At 50.5% G+C, this 11,384-nt stretch overlaps 1 protein-coding gene across 1 annotated transcript in view; it reads right to left on the bottom strand.

Annotated features, from left to right (window-relative positions):
- Positions 1-11,384, bottom strand: part of LOC104163864 (retinoic acid receptor RXR-alpha) — a 31,431-nt gene that overhangs the window by 16,002 nt on the left and 4,045 nt on the right. Inside the window, exon 3 of the mRNA XM_009703000.1 lies at positions 1,766-1,935. Within this exon, the coding sequence (XP_009701302.1) occupies positions 1,766-1,935 (170 nt within the window). The remainder of the gene's footprint in view (positions 1-1,765; positions 1,936-11,384) is intronic.

Raw genomic sequence — 11,384 nt, 5'->3', positions numbered from 1 at the left:
ACAAAAAACCCCCCCCCCCACCACCCCAGCCATAAAGTGTCCTTGTAGGTAAAGGCCAAAAAGAACATCCCATAGAGGCAATCAAGACTTAAGACTCCTACAAGGAGCAGTCTGACTCTCAGATCTCCTGTCAAGCCCTGCCAGATAAGGTGTTCCTGGCTCAATCCTCCAAGCCTCATATAAAGAAAGAGATAAAGTATTATTGTAGCAGAAAAGAAATACTGCAGAGTCCTTCCACTTGCTAGAAATAGCTGCATTTCATCATCTCAACCTCTCAGACACCTAGCAAGGAGCAATAGGAAATGCCGAGGGGTATTTCAGCATATGATCCTGCTCTCCCAGGTTAGCCAGCCTGCACGCTTGCAGAGCCCCAGCTGTACCCCTGTGCCCCCCCGAAGGACTACTAGGCAGCCAGGAGATGCTCCCCACTCCAGCCTTTCCACCCCCTCAGCAGCAAGGCTGGCAAGAGCTGGCAGGGTATGGGAGTAATCTATACCCTCCGCAGCCCTGACGACACCTTGCAGTGGCGGTGCCCCCTCCCGCTACCAAAGCATGCCGTGGGACCATGTGTGCCTGCCAGAAAGCATCACTGTAAGGCAAATGGGAAATTAAACATGTGCAGCTGACCCCAGCCCCAAGAGCACATGCATGACAGTGCACAGTAATTTTTTTTTTTCCTCTCCCCCTCCACCTCTTTGCTTTGAGACTTCCCAGTCCCTCAGCATCCCAGGGCTCCCCCGGTGCACCCAAGGGTGGGGGTAATTAGCCCCACTCCTGACCCTACTGCTGTACTGTCTCAATTGCAGTCCTGCCTTTCAGAGGCATTCCTCTATTCCCACTACTTTCCCAGGAACAGGGGCTAACGAGGAATGGGGACTGCATCTTAAATGCTGCCTAGACTGGGCAGCAAGTACTTTCTTTTCTCTGCACTAAGGTTTTTTATGAGAGCTCTGCATAGGATCTATCCTAGAAACAGCATTTCAGAGGATAGGTTGGCTCTCGCATTTGGAGGTAGCTGCTTCGCAGGGAAGCCTCCTCTAAGCGAGGCTATAAGCTGCTGCTAAGGGAATCTCTTAGGAAAGGGATGAAGACAGTTTCCCTCATCACAGCTTCTCACTCTTCTCCTATTTCCCCGTCAGCTATCTCTTGTTTACACAAGGTCCTGTCAGAGCCCCAGTGCCTCAAGCAGGCCCAGTTATAATGCAAGCTTCTAAATGGGAAAGGAACTTGAAAGCAATCTTCCCACCAAACTTCTCCAGGCTTTCTCTTCTTAGAGCCAAGCCGCTGCATAATTCTGCATCTGAAAAGTCACACCCCAGTTTTACAGCTCTTATCTCTTTGCACTTCAGCCTCACAGCTCTGTTTATTGGCTTGATTGGACTCCTAGCTCTTCAGAGCATGGAGCATCTTCCTGCCTTTTAGCACTAAGGGCTGTTAACTAAAAAAAAAAACCTTCTCTGTGAGCCCTTCTAATTATGCCTTACAGCACCTGTTCCTTCCCTACGGCTGTGAGACAGAAAAGTACCAATGCTGGTGGTTGCGCAGGGGCAGAGAGGTTTGCTTTCCTTGTGCTTTCACCTAAGCTCACACATGGTGTCTAGAGCAGAGCTAAGAAGTTGCATTTCTGAGCTCTACTGCTTTTCCCATACGACAACCCCTCTCTGACCTAGGCTCACATGCTAGGTCAATCCTGTTGCCCCACAAGCCATCCTTTCCATCCCAAGTTCCCGGGATGGGGTTAGGGCCAAGGGGAGAGGTGCCTTACCGAGCTCGGCGTCAAGCCCATATTGGCGTCAATGTACGTCTCCGTCTTTGGTTCCACCGCGAGTTCAGCTTCCAAGATCTTTTCGACGGGCATGTCCTCGTTGGCGCTACTTGTTGACTCTACCTCATTCTCGTTGCGGTCCTTGCCCCGCTGCCTCTCCTCCTGGACAGCTGGAAGGCGACAGAGAAGGGACAGTGTCAGTCTAGGGCTCCCGGCCATGGTGTCATGGGCTGAGCTGGGACCCCCGAATCTCCAAGGAGCTACAGGAGTTACTTAGCCATGAAAACCTAAAGCATCCTCAGACCTGTAGGGTCACACAGTCTTGCTCTCCCACCGGACCCTTCCACCACTGTGGTCAGTGGGTCTTGGGCTTGGAAAGTCCAAGGGGGTGTGAGGTTTGGGGAAGCCATCGAGCAGCCCTGGCCTGGGAGAGGTGCCCCGCGTGTGCCCCCCTGGGAGCACGGCGAGGAAGGCTCCTGCTCAGACCTGGCCTCTGCTGGGAAACTCCTCTTTCTGCAGAGGGAGAGCCCTGGAAGCAAAAAGGTTTAAGACACATGATGAAAAGCAAAGGAAGCTACTCGGTGAGTCATTGTGGGAGAGGGAAATGGATGGGTACTGCTGCAGGGGAAGAAAACAAGGAGGTGAAGTGATAGCATAAGGCAATCCTAAATAAAAGAGAAATCAGTCAGTTTAAAGCCTAAGTCCAGAGTTCAACCATCTTCTGAGCCTGTTAGTGCTGAATCTCTGTGAGGTCCTGTCAAGCTTCTAGCTCCCTGGTCCAGCAGTGATGCTAATGGCTGCCGCGAGGCTCCGTGGCAGGATGGTACGGTGCTACCGTGGGACCCGAGCTGGGAGCGGGGATCTGCCGGCAGGCACTTGATGCAAACCACCACCCTGACTTTGTCTCTGGGCAATTTCTAAACAGACAGGAGAGACCTGTCTCAAATCCTGTGTGGTCAAGTAATCTAACCAGAAGCATGTCACATGCTGATGAGTTAATGTCTGAGCAGTACATAGATGAAAAACACTTATTAGATGCTAGTAACATTACTATTAATGATCGCCCTTTGAAACCAGCACACACACCTTCCCTAAACCCGGAAAGTAGCTTTATGCAGACAGTTACATCGGTAACTATCTCCTTCTCAATCATCATGGTACATACCCTAAATCACACACTTTTCCACACACTGTTGTTTCCCACAGTACATTTTAGTCCAGTCTAGCTGAGCACAGCTCAAGCAACAGGAGTTTCCATCACTGGTCATAAGAGACAATTCCCTGAACTTATCCACCTCTTTGCTGAGGACTGAATGAGGCATTCAGTAACATAAAAGGCCTGCTATTTATTGACAATTATCCTAACATTTTGCCACTCTGCTGAACTGGAAGCTAGTTATGTGATGTTAAGAGAAAGCAGCAGGGCCACAGTTATCGTTCCATCAGAGCTGTCTGTAACACTATAAGGCTTTTTAGGCAATCAATGGCACCAGCTCTATGCCAAGTGCAAAAATAAAACCTAGAATATAAAACTTCTTCCTTAAAAAACAGGAAATTAAGACACATGCTCGAAGAGACCTATACGGGCGTTGATCCCATTAACCCAGCTGCACCCCAGGACGCGCAGACCTGGGGCTGATTTCCACCGCTCGCCCTCCCCTCCTGCAGCAGCCGCCGGTGCAGCGTTGCTGTTTGCTGCACGTCAACAGTGTTCAGGCTCCTTCCATGTGAAAGCTGCTATGCAAAAAGCAAGAGGTTATTTTTTTGCAAACTGGTCTTAAGTTTATGGGCTGCAGAGGCTCCCGAGGCCCACGCAATGTTTTCTGCTTGGTTTGCCAGAGCCAGGTAAGCTGCTGCTGTCAGAGCTCAGATTTGTGTCACGGCTTTTGTCCATCTGGCTCTTGTCTGGCACGGATTCTTCTCTTCACTTTTTCAGGCCAACATAAAATCCTGCCTAAATTTCTCCCCCTACCCCTAGTCCTGCTTTCTCAATCATCAAAAGGCTAGAGATTCTTGCTTAATGCCAACCCTTCTTCAACAGCACAGATGCACCAAAACTCCTTTGGGCACATTAGAAGAGATAAAACACCTACTAAATAACAGAAAAGCCTAAGAGAAAGGCTAACCCTCAACAAACGGGATTTTATAAAATGACTTAAATGCCAAAGACCTGATGCACAGTCACAGTAGGTCTTATGGATAAAGGTGCAAAGCGTGGCTCCTTGGCTCCGAGATCAACCACCTCCACTGCTGGGGCCACTCCGCTGGGAATGGGTGTTAGTCCAAAAAACAAATCCTCTTGCTCAGCTGCCAGTGACTTAGCCGGACACTGGGATTTGTGGGAAAGCATTGCAGAGGTCTGGGGAGACAGTGGCTACTTAAATCTGCAAATCTCAACCTCATCAAACGCAACAGTCACATTCTGGGGGATGAAGAATCAGACAGACTTGAAGGGTTACAGGAGAGTGAATCTTACAGGTCATCACGACAGCATTTGCTAGTGATTAGGCTGCATCTAGCTGATACAAGCGATAGATGGAAGAGACAGATGGGAAGAGATTATACACCTAAGTAGTTACTTCTATTGATCTGTGCTTTGAGCTGCAACACCAGAAAGTTGGTGCTGCTGCTCGCTGCGGAGCGGGTCAGCGAACGCTGGCTCATCCCCGCCTGCTCAGCCCCAGGCAGACCCCTCGACACTCGCCCCAGCCCAGCTGGCTGCCGGCAGCACAGCCACACCAGGCAGAGCAGATGGCGTATTCTCACCGGGTATGGCAGGTCCAAAGATAAACCAAGCCCCCGCCAGGGAGAGCCTTACCTGCTTTGCTACCCCCATGTTTCCAAGACCAGGCAACTCTCTCCAAAGCCAGGACAAGCCCGGCATCAGTTTGCGATCCCCCCCATCCCCTGCAGCTTGGATGACCTCCATCCATCCGTCCCCTGTCCCTGGCTCTCTGGGCTGCACGAAAGCAGTGACTGTTCCCCAGCGCTGAGCTCAGAGACGCCGTTATCCTCCCTTCCCCCTTAAAAGCTGCTTCGTGCGCAGATCTTCACCGAGGCGTGCATCTGCAGGATGGGGTGACTGTACTATGTGAAGTACAGTTGCTGTTTGCTCGCAGGATCCACATTACCAGGTGTTTATGAACCTGACCTGTTCCTCACTTGGAAACGATGTTGGAATGCTGGACACTTGCCCAGCCCTGGTTGTTGGATGTAGCTTTCGGGGATGCCTGTGAGGCAGTAGCTTCTCTAGATGTTGACTCAGTTGTAGATGCTATTTTCTCTCCCCATGGATAGCTCAAGGAACGACGTGGGAACAGCTTCATTCCTCATGTCAGCAACAGGTTCGCTCCTGCAACAGCTCTGTGCCTGGCCTTGGGGTACAGTATCCAATGCACACACGAACTCCCCTCCGATGGTCTTCCTACTGTCACCTCGTTCTTCCAGGTGTGGCCCTCCCAAAGTCCCTCTTCAGGATCCAGAGGTTGCATTCGTTTCAAATCTAGTATCTTCACTTTCCCAGTTTCAGATTCACCCTGAAGAATCACACAGCTCCAGGGGTGGCAAGCCCAACACATTGTCCTGAAAGGCATTCGAGACTCTTGTACTCTGTGGGTTCCAAGACTTGGACATCCCTGCAGATGCAGCCATCCCTGCAGCCTGTGCTTCAGAAGCTCAGCAGAACCGAGAGGACATCTAAGGCGCAAGGGGCAGGCAAAAGTGTCCAAGAGCTGCCAGTCCTCCAGATTCTTAGCAGAGTCCTCCATGTCTCTGATCTCCACAGGCACAAGCCCAGTGGTAGATGTCTGCAACGTACTGCAATCAGTATTTCCCCAGAGCTGCTGAGGACCTGACAAGCTGGTGCTCCTTCTTAGTAGAGATGCTGAGGGGGACATGGCCATTTCAGAAAAGAATGGGGACTGTGTTTCTTGAGATGTAGGACAAAATAGGAGGAGGGGTAGGGGGGAGGAAAGAAGGAGCAAGTATTCAAGCAAATCAGTTTTTCCTTTTTTTTTTTTTTTAAAAAAATCATGCAATATTGGATGTTTGTGTAAAGCAAAATCTTCAGTAGCGAGGAGACTCCTCACCATAAAGACCTAGGACCTTATCTCTGGAGTCCACTCCTCACACCCACAGGGCATTAGTCAAATAAGCTACACTGAAGATGACAAAAATACATTTTTCAAATGGCTCTGGTTTGGGCTGAGTTTCTTTATGGCTTTGGTTTTTATTTATCTCTTAGAAAAGAGAAATACAAATGTGGTAGCTACATGGCAGCTCGTCTGGTAATACTGAAATGGGAATACCTTGATCTTCTCGGCTTCCCAGAAGTCCTGTGTGCCGGGATGGATGGTGCTCCATCCCTGTAACACAGTAAAATTTACAAACAAAGGTCATTATATCATTTGGTTCTTGATGCTTCTGCTGGATTTTTCTCAATCTTTCATGTAAGTTGTAAACTCACAGGTTAAACAGAAAAAAACAGAGGAGTTCTGTGACTGGCTCCTCCAACCCAAATTCTCCCTGTGACACAATCAATGTATATGTAAGAAAAAATAAATATTCTCAACTCTAGAGAGGCCACAAGGTGCTTCTCCCTCCTGTCTCACACGTGATGCTTCTCAGGATTAGCAAGGACAGGACAGAGCGCTGCAATTCAGGGGAGCTGGTTCTGCTGCCAGCTCCCTCCTCTTGCTCATCATCGATGTCCCCCTCTGCACTGTCCCCTTCTGCATAGCTGGGTGAGTACGGAGACATCCAGCTTCTGTTCAAGGGGACCTTGGGAAGAGGATCAAACTACAGAGTGCCTGGGATAACAAGGCACTTGACAGCGTGACCTACAAGGACCTTTCCAAACCTCAGCTGGGCTCTCTTGCTCTAATCGCAATAAGATGGGGATAACGAGGTAAAGGGCTGGAGAACACATCCCCGCTGCTGTGGGCTGAGCTGCCGCTCACCAGGAGGAGGAAAGGGCTGGTAAGGGCTCTGCAAGACCAGCACAACCCTCCTGTCTCCCATCACACTCCATTACTGCCTCAGCAGACGGGCTCGTCGGGACAAACCACGGGGCTTGCCTTGGATAGACGTGGGGAAGCCATCGAGAGGGGCCCGTGTCCTTGTCCTTCCACCTCACCGCTCAGGCTGCAGGTGTTAGACGAGATCCGCTCTCAGGACCGTGCTGTTCCCAATGATGCTGATTTTTCTGGTCAGGAGGGTGGCATAGCATTTGATCAAGGGTGTGGGTCTATTCCTCTTAAATGCAAGAGGCGAGCCAGGCATATCGCTTGCTGCAACCCAGAAAACACTCTCCTGCAAGGCAAAGCAGTCCCAAGCTGTCGTGCTTTCAGAGATGAGCTTCCCCATGCTCTCCTCTGTGTCGATGGCTGTGCCAATGCCTTTATTTTTCTTCAAGGAGACTCGTATGGTTGAGAGGTTTTCTAGCCTGATTTTCCTAACATAAGGGAAGCATTTAAACCTTGCAATCCACTTGAGAAAAAAAGATGTTGTAGTCAAAGAGCTCTGAGAGGCAGCCCCACCTCCTCCAGCTATGTCTGAGTCGAGCCAAGGACAGAAGCCTGTGTTTTCCATGGCACCTGATGAAGAGGCTCTTGTGTTATTCCGCTTGATTTGGCCTGTATTTGCCTAAGGCCAGTTGCTGTCATTTTTCATCTTGAGCTTCTCCAGCCCATCTGCACTTCCCCAGGCCGTGGTACAGCAAGATATGGAGTCCCATGTGTCAAGACCACTTCTCGGTGACCCCTCTCTCCTTAGGAACCAAAATGTCTCGTCCCGTGGATTGCAGACGAACCTCAGCTGCCCAGGTCCAAGGGCTGATGTGCAAAAATGCCAGATCCATCCTCTGCCAGTGTGCACATCGATGGATGCCTTGCCTTTGCTTGTGGAGCAGCACCTGATGGCTAAAGCAGCAGGTTTGAGTCCATTGCCAAGTGAGCACCCAACCTGGCGCAGGTGGCCAAACCAACCAGTGCGGGTGGCTGCGGTTGAGTAATGAACTTTCCAGCTGCTGAAGAAGAAGCAGCTGCTTGCTGAGGCTCTGGGAGGACTTGAAAGACACTGCTGAGAAACCACAGCAGCATCCCCAACTCCTGCCACTTCATCGCAAGCCTCGTGATGAACGTCGCTAAGTCCCTGCTCTTTGAGCTGTGGGAACATCCCAGGATCCCAATTCTCCAGCCAAAGTTCTTTCCTTTTTAAGACTTGGGTTCACGGAGAGCAATCTGATGCTATGATCTGCGGACTAATTAGAATTTTAAAAAAAGAAAGATTTTGAGTGCATGCTCTGTTTTTAAAGCCTGGTCATAGATGCAACGCAGGCGCTCACAGCCGGGTCCCCCATGCCGCGGCATGGCCATCTGCCACCGGCACTGCCATGCTCAGCGGCCACCGCGCTTTTGTGCCGGAGGAATGTTAACGAGGGGAGGAGGAGGCACAAAGGGGATAGGATTTTCCACCGAGGCAGAGACTGTTTCTGAGAGCCCCCGTGGGTAGGAGCATCGCAGGCGTGTTTGTTTGCTGGGAGAGACGTGGCGGCTACGGCGGCTCCTAATTACCACTTACCCAGCGTTAATACAGATGAGTGCTTGTTTTTGAGATGAAAATCCACCCTTCCAGGAACAATAGTACGGATGACTGGCTGGGGTTTGTTTCTTTTCATGGGGGAGGAGGAGAAGGATAATTCACTCCCACCAAAAATGGACTGAATGGGGTTTTCTCTGGAGGACAGATCCAGCGCCTGGAGTCCCGGGGCACAGAGAGCCTGGCACCACGGGGGGCAGGCACCGATGCTCAGCCCGGTTCTCGGGCAGTGCAAAAGCTGTGGGTGAAAGAAGATGCACTTTTTGGCCTTGGCTCTCCCATTCTCCTTAGCACGCTCTGATCCTCTCCTACCTTCATCCCTTTTGCTCCTTGCCATTCCCCGGCAGATGCAGGGATCCACAAAGCAAACAGGGCTGATGATGCTTTCCAGACCGCCCCAACCTGGATGCATTTTGGGGACACAGCCCTGCACGGCCAGGGCACACCACCCTCCTGGAGAGCCCGCAGGCTCTGGTGGCCTCCAAGACCCAAACCTGCCCAGTCTTCTCTGAGCCTACAAGTGGGTGGGTGGGTGGCTGTTTTATTTATGAAGTGTCAGGTGGAGGGTTATTGGGGATTTCCGTTTCGCTAGCGGTGGAATTTATTAGGCTCTGCTGCCTTTTATGAAGCTACATCTTAGTTGTGTATCATCAGCATCTTGAAGCGCTTACGCCTGAGGTACCTGTTTATATCGAAAATGCCACGATAGCTGAGAAACTAATTCGCACAGTGTTTCTCCTGCTTCGCTTTCTTGTGCCTCCTTCTTTTTTCAAAAATGCAGCTTGCTACTACCATAAACAACCTCAAAAGCTGAGATACAAGAAATCAATGGCGGTGTTTTCGCCAACATTTTTAGTTGAATATTGCATTTTTTTAAGATAGGCAAAATACCACTGTGATGATAAAAAAGGTAACTTCAGAGTGTTAAAAAGTGGAGTGAAACCTTTGCATGCAGTCAGTCCACATGGGGAACAGCTCTGGAAAACAACAGTAAAAATCGCTAGCTCACTTCACTCTCAAAAGCCGGACACCGCAAAGTATAAGCAAACAGCAACATTGCTAAAGCAATGAGAGAAAATCATAAACCAAACCCGTTTTCTCAACCTAAGAGTATCCTTAAAAACAAAAAACAAACTCAGCATAATTTAACCAGCTAGTTTAAAGAGCAGCACTTTAAAAGGATATAAGAAACAAGCTCATTAAGCTGAAAGACATTTTCCATTCCGAAATTATTACTAAAAATAACTGTGCTCTTGAACTCTGCCCCTTCACGAGGGTATGGCCACTTGCCTGCTTTTACGTTCACTTGGACAGCGGGGTTGAAGACCTGAATTCCTGCTCTTTCTCCCCAGACTCCTCTTGCTCCTGTTGGTCCCAAGAGATGCTCCGGGAGCCAGGATGGCTCCAGCTGCAGGAGGATCAGGCACAGCCCAACAACGGCCGTGTTGGTGCAGGAGCTGAGCTCCAAGTCACAGGTTACAACGGAGGGAAACTGCCATCCCTCTGGAAGAAGCGATGTATCTGAGCAGCTCCCCGGAGACAGGCGGAGGTCTCCCAGCTGCAGACCAGAGTCTCTCCCCGCAATGCTGCAAGTCAAACCCCTCTCAGATTAAATCCCTCAGCTCAATGGCATTGCAAGCGAGAGGGGAAAACCAACCCACAAATGCTGGGGAAGAGGAAGAATTATCTCAGGCTGTGAAATTTAATGCAGTCTTCAAGTTACAGATCAGGCATGCAAGTGGACAGAAGATGTCCCGGATCCTCAGAGCATGACTCTGGATCACGTCACGGCAGCTGATAGAGGCAAGCCGCAGCCGTGCCATAGCCAGGCCACTGCCGTTATGGTATCTGTGCCTGGATTTAGGAACAATCTTGGGGGTCAGTTACGCGGCCGCAGCCGCCGGGGGAGGACAGACTTCTGGTCTCCAGATGGGCTACGAGCTTCCCAGCGGAGATGCACCAACATCCATTTTACCCAGTCGGCATCAAACGCCGCTGTTAGTGCTCCACAGCACGCTCAGGCTGTAGGTTTCAGCTCAACAACTGGTTGCCCTGTTAACAAACTGGGCAGCCCAGTAGGTCCTAGGAAGAGAGTCTGGCTCACCCGAGGAGCCGCTGCTCATGTCCGGAGGCAGCACTGGGGGAAGGAGAGGTGGGAGATGGAGCGGGGCCGGTTCCCAACGTCTGCTCCTTGTGAGCCGTCCAAGGGCGGCTGGCGGGAGCATGAGAAAGGGCTCCTCGCTGGTATTTCCTGCTCGCTGTGCGATCCGGCAGCGCTGCCAGCAATGGTGGGGCCAGGACCTCGTCACACGAGATAGCGACGGGCTGCAACGCGAGGCCATGCGGTTTGTGGTCTCCGATGACCCCTTTCACCTCTGAAGTTAACCCCAGCGAGCGGCACTCTCTGCAAGACGCCTATATCCCAAGACCCTCAGTGTTTACTCCCACCTCTTCACAAGACCTCTGCCTCCCTAACTCAAAGGCAGTTTCCACTTTTTCCCTTCAAAATACAAGGCTGCTGATATACAGACACCTTAGACCCTAATGCGTAACAGACCAAGCAGAGAGAGTTATGCTTCTGGATGCAAACAGCCACCCCCACAATAATAATCCCTGCATTAGTCAAGATCCCTGATGGTAATCTTAATTTTGTTGACTATCCGGTATTTAGTGGGAGACAGAGTATAAAAATCAAAGCCTCACACAGCTGGCAGTAATTCACAGGGGAAAAATGTTCCCAGTTGCTTATTTATTATAGCTGTAATACCTCAGAGCCCATGAGGCTCGCTCACCGTGAACACGGCGTCAGGATCTATCTTAAATGTTTTTAACAGGGAGCAGCAAGAAGAGACGCACGCACCAGGAGGAATCTTCTGCTTCTGCAGGCTTTCCCCCCTTTAAGCCAAGCCTTGTAGTGCTGAAGCAATCCCCCATCCTTCCAGCAGTACAGAGCTACAGTACTTAGTTTAGAGGGTTTTACTGTACTTCCATGGCATATAAATACCTTTGGGCTAGAGGAGAG

The sequence above is a fragment of the Cariama cristata genome, unplaced genomic scaffold, assembly GCF_000690535.1.
Source record: "Cariama cristata isolate BGI_N322 unplaced genomic scaffold, ASM69053v1 scaffold18216, whole genome shotgun sequence".
In the NCBI taxonomy this organism is placed as follows: domain Eukaryota; kingdom Metazoa; phylum Chordata; class Aves; order Cariamiformes; family Cariamidae; genus Cariama; species Cariama cristata.
Note: the sequence above shows the minus strand (reverse complement) of the source record. Positions and strands in the feature narration are given on the sequence as shown.